Source organism: Lycium barbarum, unplaced genomic scaffold (genome assembly GCF_019175385.1).
Source record: "Lycium barbarum isolate Lr01 unplaced genomic scaffold, ASM1917538v2 unchr_scaffold_07, whole genome shotgun sequence".
Lineage (NCBI taxonomy): Eukaryota > Viridiplantae > Streptophyta > Magnoliopsida > Solanales > Solanaceae > Lycium > Lycium barbarum.
Window position 1 is genome coordinate 170,428 of NW_026843404.1, and position 24,148 is coordinate 194,575.

Genomic DNA, 24,148 nt, shown 5'->3' on the forward strand with positions numbered 1-24,148 from the left:
TTTATTTAGTGCAAGTAGAAACCAACTTTTATAGACAAAGAAAAACATCTATAATTAAGAACAAATATTACCTTCCTAGTTGCACAATTTGTAACTTTCACATTCAAGCAAAAAATGGAATCCAAATGATACCAAATTTAGAAAAGAGCTAAAATTTGAAAAACAAACAAAACCTAATAACCTCAAGCAAGATCCATTGTGCAATTTTGATTTCCCGTCATTTCCAAAATAACCATATTCTCAATTTCATCAATACTCCTTACACATTTTTCCTTTATCATTTTTGTTTATAGACCTTGTTATCTAGTGGTACTATTTTTAACGAAAATTCACGCCCTAACAGCAATGAAATCTTTTACTTAATAACTTACCCTTACTTAAAGTTCTTATTGCCTTGCATTTCAGTTAATCCTTATCACAATAAATTATTTTTCTATTTGAATAAAGAAATCAATAAACTTACCAACTTATTTTTTCTCAAGAAAGAAACACACTGTGGATAATTAAAATCATTTTCAATAAATGATTTTCTTGTTCCAAACCTATGTTGTGAATATAGTGTTGAACCTCTCATACGTTTCTTCTTCTACGGAATCCTCATTGTGAATTAGTGATAACATCCCATCACCATGCTTGGTCTATTGATCTGCCAATACCTGTTATTAAAAGGATTCAAAAAAAAAAAAATCAAGAAACTCAATCACCTTTATATCATATTTATGCAAGACCCCAAAATAATATGTATAAAGGAAATATAGATGCATGTAGTACAGAGTTCCCAAGTTATAATCTGAAAAATCAAGCAATGAAAAGCAAAGGCAAGCAGGACGTTTGAGAATCAATTGATGGCAGAAAAGTAGTGACTCTGGGTATTTACAACTCTCTTTTTGCTTAATAATTTGCACACAAATAAATATTCTATAATTAGATAATTATTGATTGATATCCCAATATTTCACACCTTATATATGTGCCACTTCACCTTCTTTGTAACTTCCCCTTAAATCTCTCTTAATTAATTTACCCCTTTAATCTTTCTTAATTTACCGTATGATTATATTTAACTGATTACTTAATTACCTTCATAAATGGGAAGGTTTTCTAGACTCAAATAAGGTAGTTGTTGTTTTTCCTCTAATAATGATTATTTTTTTAGTGGCAATATATTTTCCTTTTAACGGCAATAGTTATAGCCACTAAAACATTAATTGCTTAATGCCATTAGATTCAAGGTCTTTTAGCGGCATTTATTGTTAGGGTTAAAGTTTGATATTGCCGGTAATAATTAATTCTAGAATATAATTAGCAGCAATTAAGTTATTATTGCTAATTAATTGCCGCTAAAAACGTGTTTTGTTGCAGAGATAGTTTAAGAATGAAGGGAATACTTTTGAAAGGTGTGGTCTAAATATCCAAACCCCTGATTCTTTAAGGGAAGATTGCTTAAAAGTGCAAGTTTCATTTCAAAATCCTTTCATGGTTGATCAAAGCCTGTGGTTCATGTAATTCCATTCTCTATCTGGTCTTTACTTTGCCAGATTACTACCTTGACTCGATGTAAGGAGAATTAGCAGATCATATACAAATCCTTATAGCTCACAGAGGGCGTCTTTCGACCTTTTTACTGAATTATAACAACGTCAGAGAGGAACTCCTACTGATAGAAACGAACAATTTTGAAAGAAAATGGGCAATTTGCACGATTGCCCTTATACCGGGGTGGTCTTTAATTTTTACCCTTCGCCTAAAATATCTTGAGGTTTTGGGTTCGAACCCGGCTCAGTAGAAAAAAGAAAAGTTTGGCAAGGCAAAATTTCATATAAAGATTAGGCCTATTTGGGCAATTTTTGTAGAATCCCAGCAGAGTTAAAAAAAATATATATCTACCTTGCAAATTTTCACAATGCCTTATAAGCTAGATAAGACATAACAAAAATCTGCCTTATAAGACAAATTTTCGCGAAGCTTTATTTTGCGATTTTTTTTTTTTACTGAGCGAGGGTTTGAACCCAGAACCTCAAGTATATCCAGCCACTTTTTTAAGCAAAGGTCAAAAATTAAAGACCAGCAATTTGAGGGACAAAAATTAAAGACGAGCGCCTTTGAAGGGCAATCCGGGCCAAAAAAATGAAAGAAAATTCTATCCCTTCTCACCTTCGTCAAAGAATAAATAAGAATAAAGCATCCATAAATCTCATCAGAAGCTAATTATAACCAGTACAGTGTACAGGCTAGCAACTCTTTTAAAGATCAACTACATACATTAGCATGTTATAACAGAACTACCTTTTAATCCCAAAAACAAATATCGAGGTAAAATTTGTGACTCCGTAAAAATTCTGAAGTAACACTTGGGAAAAAGTATCCCTTTTTTTTTTTTTTAATTGGATGTGTCATACTTGAATTAACTTTCTTATTCCAAAATAAACCCCAAGTATGAGATAACAAAATTATTCCCAGATACAATGATAATATAATTACTCATTTGATTGAATTCTGAGAAATTTTTATAAATATTTTTTGGGATCTTTCCTTCTCTTCTTAGCTGCCTTATAAGTTCTGCCTTAGAGTCAATATCCTTTCCCGCGCTTTACATTTATTGAGGTCTACCACGGACTGCTGTTTTCTTTTGTACTAGTGAGGGGAAAATACATACTGTTAAAGTAATTCTTAAAATGAGATTTTACTAATAAACTTTCTTTCAACTCAAAAAATGAAAGTAAAATAAGTCCAAGTGAACCCACAGAAGAAAAAGACCCAAAAAGTAGAGATAGAGACAAAGAAATATGAGAAAATTAAATGTCGTCTTAGGTCACTAAAGGAAAAATGAGAAAGAAAGTCTGAATAGTATTTTTTTCACGGTAAATGTGCAGCTAGGGATTATTAGTTTAGAGTATAGAATACCAGTAATGGATGCAAAAGGCACAGGCAAAGTCGAAGATCTAGAACTCATCTTTCACATTGTAGTAAGAAGCATAATCTTCTTTCTTTATGTGATGATGTTTTAGATATATAACACTACTTTAACCAGAACTTTGGGTAAATTTTTTCCTGGTCATTCACAAAATACTGAATTGTAAAAACAACGTACTAGCACATGTAGTAATACTTCAGTCCTTAGTCATCTTTCGATTAATTAAACTTAGAAAAAAGGAACAATAATCATCATATCATATTGATGGACATAGAGAGTGCATATGACATCTGTTTAACTTTACTCGAGTACAGAATAAACCAGAATCTACTTTATAGCTTATGGAGCATAATGTAGAATAATGATTAAAACTAACTGAATGACATCAACATGAGATTATAAGGAAGTGGCACCAGTGAAACCAGAGGCGGAGCTACAATTTTGAGTTTATGCTAGATTAGAGGCTACTACCGAAGTGTAAAATCTTGTGTAATAACATAACTGACCTGAACATGAAACAGAATCAATGCCAGTACAAGGGTACCAATTTAAGTTTCAATTTTATTAGCCCAAGATCAAAGCACAAACGCTGTAGAGAACCTGTGAATAGCGAATACTAACAAATTACCTGATCTTATTTAGTTTATGCCTGCCTCTATATCTGCAAACTACAGCTAACTCGATGAAGGAGAAGTGAAGATGGTATAGTCAGATTAGAAAAGAGGTGACAGTCAAATTCTAGGAGCAAACTGAACTTCCATTAGAACTCAAGGAAAGTAAGCCATCGTTGTAAAAGGTAGCTTTTAGCCTAGGAATTTCACCTTTACGAACTAAGTCATAAAATACACCGGAGGAGACTAATGTTTGACAAGACCTGCAATGTACTGCTTTTCCTCCCCAAGGTGTTGAAGAAAATCTTCAACACTTATATCTCCAAGTGAATCTTTATACTTGATTACAGCTTCATAAATTTTGTTCAGGTACACAGGACGCATGCCCCAAGCTTTGGTCTGCATTGTCTTTAAAAACGACTGTGCCACAATACTAAACCAGTTGTTAGGGCTGTAAACATTGTCCTCGCTTTCCAGAAAAGTATGAGATGGAACAAAAGCTAGAAGAATGTGTTCTGAGTTCCAAATTTCATCACCTCCTCTAACACCAAAAGGACGACTGACTTGGTCTTCCTTACCATCGTAGGTTGTGAACCTAAGAATGACAGGAAATACATGTACACCTTGTAGGTAATTACCAAGCCCGATGGAATCTTGCATACCTTCAAAAACTACACAGAAAGCAAACTCCCTGAAGTCGTCTGTGTACCAATTTTGGGTAGGGTCATTGAAACATACTCCCCAATGTTTTTATAGGTAAACCACTCAGGAATCTCCGATCCAGGGAGACAAATACTGAATTCATTATTCATCATATGTAGTCCCTGCTCCATTAAGGAATGTTATTTCATCAGTGCCAATCAATAGACTGACAACATACATACATTATATATAACCTCCCCTCAATAGTTGCATTTGGTACGTTCCTTTTCTTAAATTAATTAGAGGTGCGGGTGGACATAATAAAGAGTTACTCTCATAAAGTTTGGTTGGGCATGAAGTTTAAGAAAGAAAGACTTCACAAATTTGTTGGCTAAAACAAGACATAGACATTTGTATGGTTATAAATCATCTCATTAAGGGTAAAAATGAGAAGTTTAAAGTTAAATTGTTTTTAAATATAGAAAGATGTCACTTTTTTTCTCACAGACTAAAAAGGAAAGTGTGTCACATAAAATGGGACGAAGGGAGTAGTATTTACCTTGAGCATGTGATTCCATAATGCGTCAATCATGGCTGCATCATGTTTATTTTTGAGAAGTTGATATTCACTCAGTGAAACTCGGTGCAACCCTGGATAATTGGCTAATTGATCAATGCCCTTTAAAGATGTACATCGATCGGCATACACCTCTGCTATACCTCTAGGAAGCTGTGGAAAACTCTCGAGCCTCCTACAACCAACCAACTGTAGGACTTTAAGGCGTGTAAGATCATTGATGCTTGTAGCTAGAATATTAGTAAAATTGTTATTGCAAAGATCCAATTCCTCCAAAGATGGTAAGAACCCAAGATTACATAGGGTACCTCCGTCTGAAATATTGCAGTCACTGATACTCAGCTTTGTCAATGAGCAAAGACCTGATAAATTAGAAAAAAAACTCGACCCATGGAGTTCCGGCCTTTCCCAATTAGCCAAGAGGAGAAGATTGAGCTCCTTACTTGTGAACCCAAAGCTTTACATCCACGAAGAGATAACTGCTTAAGGTTCTTCAGAAGAGAAATTGTGGACGGTATCATTTGGATGGGTGTCTCATCGCAATGGAGTGACTCCAAACCCACTAAAAACCCCAAATCATCAGGTAAACTTTTAAGTTTTGAGCACCTGGACACATCAAGTGTTTTCAGACCTTTCAACCTAAAAATACTCTTTGGAAGATTCTCAAGATGCTTGCAGTAGCTGAGATTTATCACACTAACTCCTGAAAGTTTCTCAACAGATGCGGGTAGTTCACTTAAAGCAGTCGCTTCCAAATACAATTCTGATAAACGAATCATTTTCTCTTCTATTTCAGGGAATACTTTCAGCTTTGAGCAGCCTGAAAGAATAAGAACCTCAAGATTTTCCAATTGAATACTCTTTGGTAGGGTCTTTAAATTTCTGCAGTTCTTCAGATTGAGCAAGACTAGGTTTTTGAGATCTCTAACAGAAAAATGATTTCTACCAAGCTTGTGCACCCTTCAAGAACCAATCTTTCAAGATTAGGGGTACCTGAAAAATCTGGGGTCCTTACTAGCTTTTGTGAATGGCTAAGGTCAATGTATTTCAGTTTTCCTAGAAACTGTCACAATGAAACAGAAACCAAAAAAGGAAAAGTCTCAAGTTAGTTTGAACAAATATCAATTTTCATCGATCCAATCAACCAATAGGAAAATCAACGAGAAGTTAATGTAAAACTTGGAGCCTTTCCAATGCTGAATGATGCGGCTACTTTTCAACTTCAAACCGACAAGCTGTTCTCCGTTAAAGCTAATTGGCAGACTTTTTGAAGGATATCCGTGCCAGTCGAGCCACCTCAAGTCCTCAACACACCAGGAAGAAAACTAGGACCTTGAGAAACATATGCATTCTGGAGGTTGAGAAACCTTAGTCTGGTCATCTGCATGATGTGACACTAACATTCATGTCTTCAGCATTACTCAAGTTCACTGATATGCCTTCATCTTCTCTGTGCCCTAATTTGCAAGAATAAAGGTTAATTCAGAAAAAGGACAAGAAAAAAAAAGATAAGTTGAGGCAGTATATACATATAAAGCTACAGCCCATGTTAACAAGTGGTAGCACTAATAATTAGATAAGAGGTCATGTTTGCAAACACTTACCAAATTTCCTTCAAGTACATGAGAAATATCTTCGCGCGTCCACAACCTACTATATACTCTTGGATCATATGAAGCTTCTCGTCGAACAATATGCCAACCCACTTCTTGTATCAATTGATGCACTAAAATGCGACCTTCCAAAATAGTAACCAACGATTTCTCCATGAGGACTTTTATGCCAATGACAGGGTTAAAATTAAAACTCCCAAGTATTCTGGTTACTGAATCTTTTGTCTTCCCTGAAAAGAAGCATGCAATGTCTAAGAATATCTTTTGGTCAATATTGTTGAGCCCAGTGAAACTTGGTTCGAGTTTCTTCAAAATTTCATTTTCTGGGATTTGTTTCAATCGTTCCACTTCACTTCGCCATTAAACTAAATCTCTTCTGTACAAGAAACTGCCCAGGACTTTCAGAGCCAGGGGCAGTCCAGCAGTATACTTAATGACTTGAGCTGAGAGATCCTGAAACTCCTTGTTAGGATGGTTTTTCTTGAAGGCATAGATTTTAAAGAGTTGTAAGCTTTCATCTTCACTTAACGTTTTCAGCCTGTATATCTTTTCCACCTCATGCTCAACAAGCAAGTGTTTGTCTTTAGTCGTTATGATGACTCTACTTCCTGGACCAAACCATTCGCGCTTCCGTGCTAAAGCCTTTAACTGATCTATGTGATCAACATCGCAAGAACAAGAAGGACCTTCTTGTACTGCAGTCTTTGTTTGTGCATATTAGCTCCTTCATATAAGTCGTTGATCCTTAGGTCTTTTACGACGAGGATCTCAAAACGAAGTATCTCTTGCAAGCGCTCTAAGCCTTGTTTTGTTGAACGGTCTCTAACTTCATGAAGAAAACATGCACCTTCAAATTGGCTCGAAAGATTATCATAAATAACTCTCGCCAGAGTTGTCTTACCCACGCTCCAACAAAGCGAACTCCACCAGAACCAATGCCAAGCATTTTATACACTTTATGCATGTGTGACTCCATTCCAACAAGATTTTCAGCAATGCTTGTGTGTGTCTGTCCACCCAATGTAGCCATAATATCTCCACATTTTTCTTGATGACGCCTGCTTCATGCCTGTATGCCACAACAAATGCCTAAAAAATCTGTTCTGTGGCAAAGTATAAATTTCATTTATAAGAAAGTACTATGTCCTGCAGGACTTTCTCTTTCTGAACTTGATCTAAATGAAATATAATTCAAATAGTGGCCACACAATTTCAAAATAGTGGTTTAAACCAGTTCTTTAACAATACAGAAACCCATCCTTCTTATGAATTTCTGATTCTAGGAAACTGTTAGGACACTACTGATGCTATTGTTTATTTGACAATTGGCAGTACTTTATCTCCTCTAATTTTTGAAATGTGATGAAGCATACAGAAGTTTAGAAAGATATGAATTATGAACAGTATTCTCTTTTCATCATACCAAACATCAGAAAATCATTTCGTGGTGGAGAACTGATAGACTGTAATAGTACATGTAAATCTTGTAAATATTCTCTTCCGTATGTATTGTAATCAGGTCCTATAATTTAGCCTAGTATCACTCTGATAGGAGATACCTACTTTGTATATAATGACTTTCATACATCAATACAGAACACGGATTGATTTCCTACATGATATCAGACTAGGTTTCTCCCAAAAACCCTAGCATCCCAAACCCTAGCCGTCCACCTCTCTCTCTCCTAACCCTAGCCGTAGCCGCCACCCCTTCCTCCTCCCTCTTCTCTCTTCAATGGCTGACAACAAAAATTTCCATTCTGCTTTAACCGTCACGAATGTGAAATCTTTAATCCCAATCACTCTAGACATGGAAACCGGCCATTATCACGAATGGGCGACACTATTCAAAGTTCTAGCCCGCGTCCACTCTGTACTTGAACACATCATACCACCAACTCACACCACTGAACTCACCGCGTACAACGCAACAAAGGCGGCTAACCTTCCGCTCTGGAAACGGCTAGATGCGGTGGTCCTTCAACGGGTATACGCCACCGTCTCCCATGATATTCTTACCTCTATTCTCGTGGCGGATGATGTTGCAGAGAAGGCTTGGAATCGAGTTGCTCAACTTTTCCAAGATAACAAGCACTCAAGGGCGGCATACCTTGAAACTGAATTCACCACCACAAAAATGGCCGACTTCGGCTCGGTTATGGCCTATTATAATGGGCTCAAGTCTCTCGCGGATCAGCTTGCCAACGTGGGGTCGCCGGTGTCCGACCAACGTCTGGTCTTGCGCCTCCTCGCCGGCTTACCGGAGACATATGCACACTTTGTCACCACCATCCAACAGAAAGATGTGTTGCCCTCTTTCTCTGACGTGTACTCCAGACTCAAGCTTGAAGATGCAGCAGCCAAGGAACGTGCCCGCGATTCCAATCCGGCGACTCTACTTGTTGATAATGATACTCCCTCCCCGCCACCTGGCGGCAACAATAAATCAACTAACCGTTGTGATAATAATCGTGGCTGGAATTCTAACAGGAACAAGGGAAAGGGCAACAATAACAACAACAACCGTGGGAAACTCGGCCGCGGCGGCGGCGGCGGACAGACCAGCAACGGCCAGTGGCTGAAGGGACAGCCACCGGCAGGGGGCTACTACTGGCCTGCCTGGCCGCCCCAGCAGTGGCCAATGCCCCCCTGCCCATATCCGACGAGACATTTTCAGCAGCGTCCCACCACAGCGCGTCCCGGCAGCGGCATTCTCGGTGTGGGTCCCCGACCTCAGCAGGCCTATTCCATGCATGTTCCGACCAATTCTGGGTATACTCCGACAGACGTGGAGGCAGCCATGCACACTCTGTCCATGCATCAACCGAATGATAATTGGTACATGGACACCGGAGCGACTTCCCACACGACTGCCAACTCAGGTACTCTCACGTCTTATTTTAATTTGAGCAATAATTTTGGAATCATTGTTGGTAATGGTAGCACTATTCCAATTCGAGGTTATGGTCATACATCCCTTCCCCCACCTAATCCTCGATTACGTCTCCGAAATGTCTTGCATGCTCCAAAACTCATCAAAAACCTTATTTCCGTACGTAAATTCACTAAGGACAATAATGTTTCTGTTGAGTTTGATCCTCTTGGGTTTTTGTCACGCCCCGAACCATGGCCTAGACGTAACACGGCACTCGGTGCCTGACTGCATGTGACCGAGCGAACCACATGGCTTGCTGAATCATCATAATACATAACATAAGCGGAATATAACGTGAATGTGTGATGAGCCTTTATAAAACATGGTAAGTCACAATAATTAATAAAATACTTGTTTAAACATGAGTGAACCAAAATGGTTATACGACTCCAAATGTCTGACATAACATAACTGACTTGTCTAGTCTATGAAACCTCTATCATGAGTCTGTCTGGAAAACATACTTACTGGGACAAGGCCCCCAGCATACCTCAGATGCATAACTAATGATAAACAAAAGTTAACTAAACCCCGAATGAGATGGGGCTCACCAATAAGCTGGTACGTGCAGATCCTAATGAGCAGAGGCGTCGTCCTGTAAGTTCGTACCTGCATCGTGAAATGCAGGCCCCCGGGCAATAAAAAGGGGACGTCAGCACATTGAATGTACTGGTATGTATAGCAACTGAAAGAAATAACATGGGACATGGAATAACATGATGAGAACTGAAACTGCAAACCTGGACATGAACATGAGTGCATACATATACATATAAAAACATGGTAAAAATATCATAAGTAGGGAGAGCAATAACTTATAACCGATCCATGGTCTGGTGCTTGCGTCCCGCCAGCAGAACACTCAGTCCTTGCCAGGGAACATGAGATTTAATAAAATATGAAAGGATCCAGTCATTATGAGAGATCGTCCGGGACATGGGTGGAGCGATCCTCATCCTACGGTGGCTACGTAGTTTCAGGCTATCTGAAGCCCTCCTCAGTAATTAATGCAACTCCCAAAACATGAACATGAAAATAGTGACACTTGCTGCCCATGGTATATCATGAATCATAACTTGCTTGTACATGGTTTCATAAAATAACTTGTCATAGTCTTGCAAAAACGTGTTTTTCGTTCATGAGTAATAACAATAGTTCGAAATCATATATATATATATATACTTGTCTTGAAAACATGTTTGTAACTTGCTAGATGAAATCATAAAGTTTCATATAAACATAATAAGAACGCATGAGGAAGAATTCATGATTCATGGATTTAGCTAGGATTCCTAATAACCGTAATGAAAGATTAGGAATACAATAACGAATATGGATACAAAATTCATGTACATAAATACATAATTACGGGCTACCAATATTTTGGGTTTAATGCCCTAGGATTTGAACTTCATGGATTTTACGAAACGGATCATGGGGAAGAATGTAGAGATTCCCACATGTGGATGGAAGTTCTACATACCTTAACCTCCGCTTTTGAGCGTATCACAATGTCTTTCAATCCCTTCAACTTCAATCTATAGCAATACAAGTCATAGGGATTCTATATTAGCAACCATATCCATGTTTTGTTCGTCTAAGCATTTTATCAAACACTTAATAGGCATGAAGCTTTATAACCCTCATTAATGGTGTTTTCTTCACCAAATCCCATCTTGTTACTTCTAGCTAGTTCTACAATCTCCATTAGATGTAATTAACATCATTTTTCATCAACCATATGAATACAACAACCCCAAGTCAACAATCTAACAATTCTAGCATAATTCATATAATCATCTTCAACAACCCAATCATTATTCTCCCAAAAATTCATCAATTCACAACTACAAGTGAATAGGGAGTAGAAATATTACCTTTTGGGTAGTCACCACGAAATCAACACCCCCAAGTCCGATCTTTAGCTTATAATGACGACCACAACTTGTACTACAAATTATCCTTCACGAACTTTGGGATTTGGGGCCTTAAAATTGGTTGATTTCCTACTTTCTCTCTCTAGCTCTCCTCTCTCTCACTTCCTCTCTCTAAAAATCTGAATTTTGAGGGAAATGGAGGCTGCTAGGGTTTCCATTTCCCTTAAATACTAAGGGGAAAATGGGTTGACCCAACTTGAAAATGGGTTGGGACCTATCGGTCTTAAAACGTTCGTATCTCCCTATCCCGACGTCTCCTGTGAACCCACAACCTATGGTTGGAAAGGTATTTCAATTACCTACAACTTTCATTCTTTGAGTTTTCCCAAATTCTCAACTTACGATGGGGTTATGGCCTCCCGAAGTCAGGTGACCCGAAACTTAATTGCGGACCAAGATACGCCCATGTTACGGTCCCGTAACACAAGGTACGGACCGTAACTTGGCGTCGTACCTTGTTGAAAATTTCCAGAAAGTTTCTGGCAATTTTCCCCATGTTACGATCCGTAACACAAGGGACGGACCGTATCTTGGGACCGTATCGTGAACGAAATTTCCAGAAAGTTTTCCCATGTTACGGTCCACTGTTACGGTCCGTAACACAAGGGACGGACCGTATCTCGTCACCGTAACGCAGACAAATTTTCCAGCTTACAGGCTTCAGTCAAATGGGCATAACTCTTTGCACAAATGTCCGTTTAATCTCCATAATATACCGTTGGAAAGCTATCTAATAGGGCTACAACTTCCATCAAGGAAGTTCTTCCATATTCATAACGGATCAAGGAGTTATCACTGCCCGAAGTAGGCCTATCAACTCACTAGAACTTTAATGATTTAAGCTTAACTCATCTCCGGGATGAGGGGTGTTACAGTTTTCTGTGAAGGATTTACCGACGGGGAGCCGCCTAATGAGATGTGAGAGCACCGGGGAATTGTATCCTATCAATGCCACAAAATGGGCCACTCCACCATCCACCTTCATTGTCGCATCACCTAGCTTGTGGCATTCCCGACTCGGCCATCCGGGAAATGCTATTCTTAGTTCTCTTCGTAGTAATGCCTTAATTGAATGTAATAGGGCCCGAACTTCTTTTTGCACCTCTTGTCCTTTGGGGAAACAAGTTAAATTGCCATTTTATGATTCATTGTCATTTACTACTATGCCGTTTGACATCATTCATAGTGATGTATGGACATCTCCTGTTTCAAGTTCTAATGGGCACCGCTATTATGTTTTCTTTCTTGATGATTATAGTAATTTTCTTTGGACTTTTCCAATCTCTAACAAGTCCCAAGTCTATTCCACTTTTCTACCTTTTAAGGCATTAATACGGACTCAATTCGAAAGAGACATTAAAAACATCCAATGTGATAATGGGCGGGAGCTCGCCAATGGACATTTTCAATCTTTTTGCGCCACAAATGGTTTAAATTTCCGATTTTCTTGCCCCCATACCTCTCCTCAAAAAGGTAAAGCGGAAAGAAAAATTAATCCATTAATAACATAGTGCGCACTCTTCTTGTCCACTCCTCCGTCCCCCCCCCCCCCCCCCCCCCCCTCTTTTTGGCATCATGCTCTCCAAATGGCCACATACCTCCTTAATGTACTTCCCACCAAAGTCCTTGGGTATAAATCACCGACGCAAGTTCTCTATCAACGAACCCCCTCCTATTCTCATCTCCGGATTTTTGGGTGTCTATGCTATCCACTTTTCCCATCTACAACTATTTATAAGTTACAAGCAAGATCCACCCTGTGTGTATTTTTGGGCTATCCGTTGAATCATAGAGGATATAAATGTTATGATTTATCCACCAACAAATTATCATCTCACGGCATGTCATCTTTGAAGAAACTCAATTTCCCTTCTCCAAATTGCACTCACCACCCCCAACTTCTTATGATTTTTTGGACCATGGGATTTCTCCATATACCCTGCATTTTTTGTCACAGCCTACTCCACCCGTCGTTCCATCGGTCCAGCTCCTCCCCCACTGCCCAGCAGCACCTCCCCCCCGCCCCACTGCTGCACCCGTGGCCACTGCCCAACAGCCCCTTCCCCCCGCTGCTCCACCCGTGATAGCCCAGCAGCCCTCCCCCCCCCCACTACCCAGCGGTCCAACCCCACGGTCAGCCCCTAACCCCCACCGCCCCACCCGTAACTGCCCAGCAGCCCACCCGCATGGTCACTAGAAGCCAACACGGGATTTTTAAGCCCAAACAACCGTTCAACTTAAGTACTTCCAGCACTCTCTCCATCTCGCCTATCCCACGAAATCCTGTCAGTGCTCTAAATGACCACAATTGAAAAGCTGCCATGGTTGATGAATATAATGCTCTAATTAATAATAAGACGTGGGAGTTGGTTCCACGTCCCACTGATGTGAATCTTATTCGTTCTATGTGAATTTTTCGTCATAAAAAGAAATCTGATGGTTCTTTTGAGAGGCACAAAGCCCGTCTTGTCTGTGATGGCAGGTCCCAACAGGTTGGAGTTGACTGCGACGAGACTTTCAGTCCGGTTGTCAAACCGGCTACTATTCACGCTGTCTTGAGCATTGCACTTGCACACTCTTGGCCCATTCATCAGTTGGACGTCAAGAATGCTTTCCTACACAATAATCTTAATGAGACTGTTTATATGCATCAGCCTATTGGGTTTAAGGATCCAAAGCATCCCCATCATGTCTGTCTCTTGAAGAAATCGTTGTACGGACTTAAGCAAGCTCCCCGTGCATGGTTCCAACGCTTTGCAGACTATGCCTCCACTATTGGTTTTTCACATGGCCAATCTGATCACTCTCTCTTTATTTATTGTCGAGGTTCTGACATTGCTTACATTCTGCTATATGTTGATGATATTATTCTCACAGCTTCCTCAGATGCTCTCAGAAAATCCATCATGTCTCTGCTTAGTGCCAAATTTGCTATGAAGGATTTGGGCCCTCTAAGCTATTTTCTGGGTATCGCTATTACCCGGACTTCACACGGCATGTTTCTCTCTCAGAAAAATTATGCAGCAGATATTATAGAGCGTGCGGGCATGACTGCCTGTAAGCCAAGTCAGACACCGGTCGACACCAAAGCCAAACTTGGTGCCACGGCCGGGCCTCCTTGCGATGATCCCACCTAATATCGTAAGTTGGCCGGCACATTGCAGTACCTTACATTCACAAGACCAGACATCTCCTATGCGGTTCAACAAGTATGCCTTCACATGCATGATCCTAAGGTTGCACATATGCATGCTCTTAAACGCATAGTCCGATAAATTCAAGGTACTATTGAGTTTGGTCTCTATCTGTACAAATCCTCCATTGCCTCTCTTGTCTCTTATACAAATGCAGATTGGAGTGGTTGTCCAGACACTCACCGATCCACATCTGGTTACTGTGTCTTCCTTGGCGATAGCCTCCTCTCATGGTCATCCAAACGGCAACCTACTATGTCTAAGTCGAGTGCCGAGGCCAAATACCGTGGCGTCGCTAATGTCGTCTCTGAGTCCTGTTGGGTTCGCAACCTTCTTTTGGAGCTCCGTTGTCCCATCCGGACAGCTACATTAGTTTATTGTGATAATGTTAAAGCCATATACCTATCAGGTAATCCAGTTCAGCACCAACGCACTAAACATATTGAGATGGACATACATTTCGTACGTGAGAAAGTTGCCCGTGGAGAAGTTCGTGTTCTTCACGTCCCGTCCCGTTACCAGATCGCAGATATCTTCACTAAAGGTCTTCCGCGCGTGCTCTTTGATGATTTCAGGGACAATCTAAGCGTACGACCACCTCCCGCTTCGACTGCGGGGGTGTGATAGACTATGTAATAGTACACGTAAATCTTGTAAATATTCTCTTCCATATGTATTGTAATCAGGTCCTATAATTAGCCTAGTGTCACTCTGATAGGAGATACCTACTTTGTATATAATGACTTTCATACATCAATACAGAACACGGATTGATTTCCTACAAGAACATTTTCTTGAAAGTCATTTTTCCTCATACCAAATACACCCCTAAGAATTTTTGCAACTTAACTTACCAGGACGAAAGAGATTGACTGAAATTCAAGACAAAGGTCAGATGACTTACCCATTGGCAACAATTGGCAAATCCCAGCCAGAGATAGCAGCTGCTTCCTTCAGGGCTGCCCTCCATTTTTGCACCTAATCCGTGTTATCGTCTTCATGATTACCAAAGGCTTCTACATAACTGCGCTTTTGTTTCCTCACTGTTGATGGATCTACATCATAGAAGACCGGAAACACAATTTGTACTTTCACATTCTTGCACTCCATGATCTTCACTACTTCATCTAGACACCACGTTGAATTAGCATAGTTTTTGGAGAAGATGATCAAAGCTATGCGCGACTCTTCAATTGCTCTTGTGAGCTCTGGCGAAATTGACTTGCCTCTCTCGAGCTTTTCATCATCTTTGAAGATGTTAATACCTTTTTGCTGCAGAGCAACATAGAGATGGTCGACAAAAGTTTTACGTACATCTTCACCTCTAAAACTTAAGAAAACATCAGAAGTCCATCGTAAAGTATGATCAGGGGAAAGGGAAGAAGAAGGAAGCAAAAAGCTGTTCTGAATCATTCTGTTCATGAACTTAGAAAGTAAGTGACCAAATGAACACTTGGCTATGACTTTTTTTTTTCAAACAAGAAGCTGGAGGAGAGGAAAGCTGGAGAAGAGGAAAGGGAACTGCACTCTATCACAATGCTAGACACTTACTATTCAGCACTCTGATTAGCACCTAATTATTAGCAGCAACTCTTATTTATGCAGAGGTGTCCTCACTTTTATAATACGATATAATTGAATTTTTAAAGCAAGTTGCATGAATTTAGCTCATGCATGACGACGACAGTTTAAGTAAACAGATCCACTTTCTCTTCTCTGTTGGGATAGGTGGTGTCAACGAATTATTGAGCCAACTATTGTTTCTTTTTGTGTTAAATTAATTAGCAAAGGACGAAACTGCAAGAGTAGTTAAGATTTGTCATATCTTAGCAAGTAATAGTAAAGGAAGTGATAAAGGGTCAGGAAACTTGAGCATGTGCCAGAAATACTTATAAAAGAGGTGACTGCAGAGTGAGGACAGAAATAGCCAGAATGGTGGATCCACCATATTAAGAAACTTCATTTCCACCCGGCTAATTCTTGTCTCATGCTAGCCATCAATGATGAACTGAAAATTTCTGGCCTTAGGTTTAGAACTTCTCTTCGATCAATTAGCTGGCTTTAACGGAGATTAGAGATTAAATAAGTCAAAGAAAAATGGCATACCTTTGAGTGGTTGAGATGGTGTCACAACTAGATTATGATTGTGGGTGGGTAAGGTGTATGGGTCGGATTTTTTATTAATTTGGTATTTAAAATTAGGCTGGTTTAATTAAACGACGTAAACCTCTGATTGGAGGCCACGTGTCATATATGGTATAGTAAAACTAGCTTCGATGAAATATGGCATGGATGAATCATTTTGGTAATGGGTGATGGCATAAATGAGTCAAACTATTGATGAATGGCATAAATGAGTCATTTCGTATAGTTCGATGGCATAAATAAGCCAAACTATTGACGAGTGGCATAAATGAGTCATTTCCGATAATTGGATGGCATATTTGAGCATTTTTCATAGATTGAGTAGCAATGGAAAAAGTAACTAAAAAAAGATGGAAAAGGATCAAATTTTACCACTTTGCTCAACTATACCTTCCTGGTTAGCAGCATTCAGCGTCAAAAACCTCATTTCCCAACCAACAAAGAATGTGGTGCAGCGGATGGAGCTGCTCCTTCTTTAACTAGAGGTCTCGGATTCGAGCCCTAGATATGAAAAAATCGATACGGAGCACTTCCCCCGAGACCTACGCAGCGCAAATCCAGATATAGTCCATGATTACTTGTCCGGTCTACCAAGCCCCTAACCAAAAAAAAAAAATGAAACATTGAGAATGTACTCTCCCAAATTTTCCCCTCCCGTTTCTCCCTCCACATTCTATTCTTCTATTAAATCAGATTTGCGTATTTTTTTGGTGGACTGTAAAGCATATTAAAAACTTAATCCAATCGTATAATTTGTTATACATATAAAATACACAAAGTGTGTAAAGACTTTACATAAATACGGATCAATTTAGTTGTTCAATTGGGAATTGAAATAAGTTACTACTATATTTATTAGTGTGTTTTGGAGGGAAAATTGTTTGGGAAAATAATGCAAAATTCAAATAAAGTTATGATAGTCTTTTCATAAGTGTGATCACATTAGTGTGGTCATTTAGCAGCAATCTAATTTAATTTAATGTGATAGTTATTGTGTTTAAATGTCTTAAATAAGAGAAGAGGAAAAGACAAGAAAAGAAACAATTACAGGGGAAGGGTAAAGTTCATTCGTTGAATTTAGAGACTTCACTTTTACAAGTAAGCTATTGTTTATGGGAAGATGAATTTACTTCTTGTACAAAATTATAACTGGGTAATATTTAAGTGATGGGAAATGCGATCGACTAACTTTTAAAGGTATTATCGTAATCTAATTTTTAATTAAGAGGCTTTCCACTTTTTCAATTAGAGTGTGAAATTTGCGAAAGTTTTAATATATGAATGATGATAGTTCGAGTAGAGTGTGAAATCCGTGAAAGAGTAATAAGTTCACGTGTGCTTTTAATTATTAACTGTTAAGCCAATAACTTATGTGTAACAACAATCGAAATATTTACCTATGGTATTAAAACGCAAATATATAATTGTTCTAATCAGTTTCGAAGTGTGTTTTAACATAAAAATACTAATAATTCAACTAAAAAACAGAAAAAAAAAAACAACTGATCGTTCAAAAACACGCCAAAAAATATTAGTTTAAGTGTATTTTTAATTGTTAACTCGAATGACTTGTGTGTAACAATCGAAAATTTTAATGTTGAAAAAAATAGATGGTGCCACGTCAGTAGATCATTGTGGGGTTTTCGTACAGGTGTTGCTCTTTCCATTGTTGATTTTGCCACATTATTGTATAGTTAGTGAATGATAAAAATGGTTCCTTAATTTTGAAGATAGGTTCAAAATAGTCCCTTAAGTTATTTAATAATTTTGGTCCTTTAAGTTTAGCAAAATTAACACTTTGAGTCTCTATCAGATATTTATCAAATTCAATCGGTTAGATTTGACGAAAACAATTCGGAAAAAGAGAAAAAAAGATAAAGGGAATTTACACTCATATTTTTGCAGTTTTTTGCTTTAATTTATTTCTAAAGGTCGGTGTACCTTTTTGAGGTGTAATTTTTGCTATTTTTTGGAATACTTTCAGAGATCTACATTCAATTTTGCCTTAATAACACTGACCTACCTCCGAAACTAAATTCATCTTTTTAAATGGCTAATGCCTACATTAGGTTTTAAAAAAAGGTTGTCCATAGAAAGAATTAACTCTTTATGTAGCAGCTTATGTGATTTACAAAATTAGATTACCTATCTTATTTTAATTTCTTTGTAACAATAGATATCGTTCATCTGAAATATGTTTGTCGACTTCACAAAACTCTTTATGTCTGAAGAAAGCTTTTAGAATTATTATTTTTCCTCTTGTTCCAAGTTTCCAACACTATATTGCGTTCTAAACAGATTTTGTGGCAGCATGACTGAAGTGAAGCTAAAGAAGGTTTTGAAATGAAAACCAGAGACACATGTGAAAAGTTACAAAAATTTCTATAAATATTAAATTTTGAACTCATAATTAGAAGTACAATGAAGTCAATATACTGACAATTTTAAAAATTGAACCCATCAAATTTAAACTCTGAATCTGCCTCCTAAACCTACACTCTGAGACCAGTGCATGTGAAGTCTAGTCATCGAACGTACTCATAAATCCACCAAGAAATCCAGCACCATTGCAATCACCACATAACATATCTTTTTTACCTCTGAAAAAAAAAATGCAAACATGAAGGATATATGATTCATAACATGCCATTGCAGCATTTTTATCAACTTGCTTAAGAACTAAATACCAACATGAAACCATAATCACCAAAAGGAATATTGAGTGTGCTTGTACCTGCATAGCCAACATAGTCCGCCAGCTTTGAACCGCCCGTTGAAATGATCTATAGAGTTAATCCCCGTGCCTTTACATTGTGAGCATGCCACTGCACCTGAAAGCAATATAGCGTATAAGAAACGGAAAGTGCTGAACTAAATCCAAGTTGAATATGCATATATCTACTTCTGAAGAACCGAAAATATGATACTGAAATAATCGCGGATACAAAATAATGAGTAGAAGCAAGAAAAGAACCATAAAGGCAAAATTTAGTATGCGACACAGTGAGGAAGGCAAAATTTAGTATGCAACACAGTCAGGAACCAGTAGGACTGCAGCATTAGCAAAAGTCTTTGAACTAGATACTTTTCACTCAGACATGTTGTAATTCTCACGTAACTTTGATGAATAATTTGAGAGAAGATCGTAAAAGAGGTGTTCTCCGATTGAGCAGTCAACATCAAGAGTCAAATTACTACTTGATGCATGTATCATTAAGAAAACAAATCCAAGGAAAAGTAAAATGAACATTATGCTGGAAAGGCACAGTTACAATACTAAGATATGTTAGTCACTTGAAATTCAAAACAGCATGAGAGTGAGAAGTCCGATGAACCTTATAATTAATGACGAGAGAGAACTCAAAATCCACCAAATATGCATCAATCACTTACCATTTCCATCACAATTTTGACAGACTATGCTCCTTACTTTTGTGTCTTTATCACTGTCAGTGGCCTAGAAAATAGAGAATACTATTAATCTCTAGCAAAATACAGCCAACTCAAGGAAAGAGAAGAAAATTTGGTATAGTTAGATCATAAAGGGGGCGAAAAAAAAATTCTGGAGCAAACTGACATTTCTATAGAACTCAAGTACGCCTTCATAATAACAGGTAACATATAAGCTTAGGATTTCCATATTATGAACTTCACTATTGAATTTATAAGAAATGAGAAACGACAAAGACAGCGACAAAGAGATCCTCATTAGGAAAGAAATTTATGCTGCCTGTTCATGTTTCACATAAAATAGAGTGATAGGATTACACTTCTGAAATTATGGGTTGAATACTTCCAATTTTCATATTTTTAGAATTCTAGTGATTTTTTGTGTTCCATTTGAAAAATGCTGGGTACAATTGAACCCATTGATTTTGTGCACTATCAAGCAAAAGCAGCTATTGCATATTGATTTAGCACATTCAATTGCAAATTTTCACTAATATCTATCCATAAAAGTCCAAATTTACCTTCACTTCCACGACTCTTAAGTTACTCTTGGAGCTGTAGGTAACATCTTTAATCAATTGGATCTTTCTTCCAGCACAACTCCCATTACTACTAATTAGACCTGCCAAGAATACAAAAATCCCAATTACTACATAAAAGGTTCGCATAAAAATTGAATCTTTACAACCAAAACACGTTTACATACACAAACAAAAAATGAACAAGAAAGCTTGAAAAGGCCAATGCATCAAGTAATTGACAATAAAACAGCACTACCAATAAGCAAAAAGGCACACAAAATACAAGAACTAATAGAAATTGACTATATATACCTAATTTATTGATAAAGTTAAAGGAAGCTAGAGGTGTGAAACAAACAGTGTTTGCTATTAGGACAAAGAATTTTGTTATTTCTGAAAAAGGTCTTAAAAAATTGATCTTTTTTTTTTTTTTTTTTTTTTGTACCCACCCGGTGTCCTGCAATCGTATTGGGTCCGACTAAACCAGGATTCGCATCGGGAAGTCTTACATTGGGGATAAAACGCTCTCTAACAAAGGTGACACCATCTGGAGCTCGAACCCGAGACCTCTGGTTAAGTATGAAAGAGTACATACCACTCCACGACACCCCTCGTTGGTAAAGGAATCGAATGTTTAAAACAACACATTATGTTATAAACACAGTTGCAGACCCACAAACAAAAATGAAACAAGAAAACATGAAAAGTCCTATGCATCAAGTAATTAACAAAAAACATAAAAACCCATTAAGCAAAAAGGCATAACAAGTACAAGAACAAACAGAAATTTACTATATATATACTTAATTTATTGGCAAACTGAAAGGAAGCTAGAGGTGTGAAACACATAGAATTTGCCAGTAAAAAATTGAATCTTTAAAACCAAACATATTACGTAAAACAAGAAAAATTGAAAAGGCCTATGCATCAATTAATTGACAAAAAGCATAATTACCCATTAGTCGGGGCTCAAAGAGACTCGGACACCCGTGGCTAATCAAAAAAAAAAAAAAAAAGAACAAATAGAACTTGGAAATATAGCTGGTTTATTGGCACTCAAAGAAGCAAAAAGAGGTGAAAAACAAAGAATTTGCCATTAAGACAACGAATTTAGCTGTTTCTGCAAAAGTTCCCAAATAAAATTAAATTAAAAAAAAAAAACTTGAATTTTTCTGTTGTTCCCGCCCAATGTCCGGTACCAGTATTAGGGCCGGAGTAAATCTGAATTCGTGTCAGGAAGTCCTACATTCGAGATAAACGACGAATCCATATCGAAAGCTCAAAATCGAGACATATGTTTAAGGACGAAGGAGTACTCACCACTCCACGACAATTCTTCTCGTTAAAAAATGAATCTTTAAAACCAAAAACATTATGTTCTACACACAGTTGCAGAACCATAAACAAGAAAACATGAAAAGGCCTATGCATCAAGTAATTGACAAATATACAACTATCCATTAAGCAAAAAGGCATAAAAAGTACAAGAATAATGGAAACTGGAAATATACCTGGTTTATTGACATTCAAGGAAGCTAAGGGGGTGAAACACAGAGAATTTGCCATTAAAACAATAAATTTAATAGTTTCTAAATTTAGTGAAAGAAAATAAGAAGTGAATTGGGAACAGTGAAGCAGTTGTTTGAAGTGCTAAAATGTTGTTGGTAATAATGAAAACATGCAACCTCAGGTTACTAGATAAGGCATACTCCTTTTGGTCTCTCTCCACCGTTGCTCTAAATATCTAAAATAAAATGACTGATATAACCTTTATCCTAGTGAGCCAAAAGTAGTAGTAATATAAAATATCGGATTTAACTTATACTCCTTCCGTCTCAATTTATACGCCGTAGTTTGACTAGACACGAAGTTTAAAAAATAAAAGATAATTTTTTAATCTTCTGATCTAAAATAAGGCAAAGATAGTTGTGTGATTGTAAATCATCTCATTAAGCGTAAAAAGTAAATTTTAAAGTTAAATTACGGCTAAATAAGAAAATGTCTTTTTTTTTATTGAGTAAAAAGAAAAGTGTGTCATATAAATTGAAACTGAGGGAGTTGTGTCTTTTTTCTTCCAAAATAAGTGTCACCCTAGATAATCTTTTGGATTGGTCTCCCCTCCGTCCCAAAATAAGTGTCACCCTAGCAAAAGTCACGTTTATTAAGAAATTAAAAAATATAATGTTGAATTTATTAAACTATTCCTATTTATTAGCTGTATTTTGAGAATTGATCAATATTAAAGAAGACTACAACTTCTTTAATGTTAAGGCCATAATTGAAAATACTTGCCAATTTTATCTTGAATATGATGATACTTATTTTGGAGCAAACTTTTTTTTGTTAAGATGACACTCATTTTGGGAGAGAGGAAATACTCCCTTTGTTCAGTTTTACTTGTCCAATATTCTAAAAATAGATTTTTATTTTTTACTTGCCACTTTTAGCATATCAAGAGAAGACAATTTATTTTTTTCTATTTTACCTATAGTATTAATTATTCACTTCAAATCATTTTTCAAATGTGCATCAATTAATAAGGGTATATTGGTAAATTATGTGCTCCATTTATTATTTCTTAAACAGCGTGAAAAGTTCAAAGAAGATAAGGAAAAGTGAACGGAAGGGGTAGTTTGATTAGGTAATTATATAAATTAAAATGAAAAAATAAAAAACAAATACGAAATTTGAGTACAGCGAGATGGTTTATGATTCATTTTTTAGCCCGCAATTGACACACACATCTTGACCCTAGCAAAAATTGAGTGTATTATAACATGACCCCTTCATCAATTAGTCCATATTAAATGTAAAAAATTCACGGGTGCCCTATTTGAATACCGTTATCTAATATGTATCCTATTTTTAAAAAAAAAAAAAATTGGCATCTCTACTTTGCGGTGTCTAAACTTTTCTATGGCTTAAGTTCATGCAAAAAATGACTGAATTCGGCCTAGAATAGCTAAACTTGTTGTGAAGCAGTATATTTGTGAATTTTAGGCACGACAAGTATGACTTAAATAGTAATTTCAAAATAGGGTATATGTGCGCTTCGACCATTTGAGCTTTGCCCAAAATATAGCCCACGCAATTGACACCACCTAGAAGTTAGTAAACGTCAATCCTTGCTCTAAGTGAGGTTTGCCAATTGGCTTTTTCAGTGTCAACAGAAATTTGTCATCTATAAACTGGGAGCTATGGTAGCTAAAATTTCCAATTTTTCGGTTTATTTTAAAGAGAGATGCAGACACTTTTTCCAGTAATTTTTGGAAGTATCTAACAGTTCTTGGAACTTAAAGGTTGTCTTATTTGAGTCACAAGTCTTAAGACATTCTTGTGAAGTTCATTGATGTATTTTGACTGTTTTTTTTTACAAAAAGAACATGAAGCAACTGTATTAAGCTATGGTGGAGAAGTGAAGTTTTTCAAAATAGAGGAACAAGTAATTTTCAGTATCAGTTTCATGGTCAAGATCACAACTCACAAAACAAGCATTTTTCAAAGAACAACATTGTAGCAAAGGTATTGATATGATCCTCAGTTATAACATTTCCTTAGATGTAGTTTATCAATGTACATTGTCTTTCATGTTTGTTTACTTATTTATTT

At 37.3% G+C, this 24,148-nt stretch overlaps 1 protein-coding gene, 1 long non-coding RNA gene and 1 pseudogene across 2 annotated transcripts; all 3 read right to left on the bottom strand.

Annotated features, from left to right (window-relative positions):
- Window positions 1–3,283: 3,283 nt before the first annotated feature.
- On the bottom strand, window positions 3,284–15,991 carry LOC132625579 (disease resistance protein RUN1-like; annotated as a pseudogene).
- LOC132625580 (uncharacterized) lies at window positions 9,528–11,365 on the bottom strand. The gene is made up of 3 exons (XR_009576906.1): window positions 11,170–11,365; window positions 10,776–10,830; window positions 9,528–9,901 (listed from the first exon to the last, which is right to left on the bottom strand). It is a non-coding gene; the product is annotated as an uncharacterized LOC132625580 (long non-coding RNA).
- Window positions 15,992–18,931: 2,940 nt separating the features above from the next.
- Window positions 18,932–22,235, bottom strand: LOC132625578 (protein BUNDLE SHEATH DEFECTIVE 2, chloroplastic). Its single transcript, XM_060340192.1, has 5 exons — window positions 22,051–22,235; window positions 20,540–20,640; window positions 19,962–20,025; window positions 19,303–19,399; window positions 18,932–19,168 (listed from the first exon to the last, which is right to left on the bottom strand). Exons 1-5 carry the CDS (start codon window positions 22,103–22,105, stop codon window positions 19,090–19,092), a joined length of 396 nt encoding a protein of 131 aa, XP_060196175.1. The 5' UTR covers window positions 22,106–22,235; the 3' UTR covers window positions 18,932–19,089.
- Between the last annotated feature and the right edge of the window lie 1,913 nt (window positions 22,236–24,148).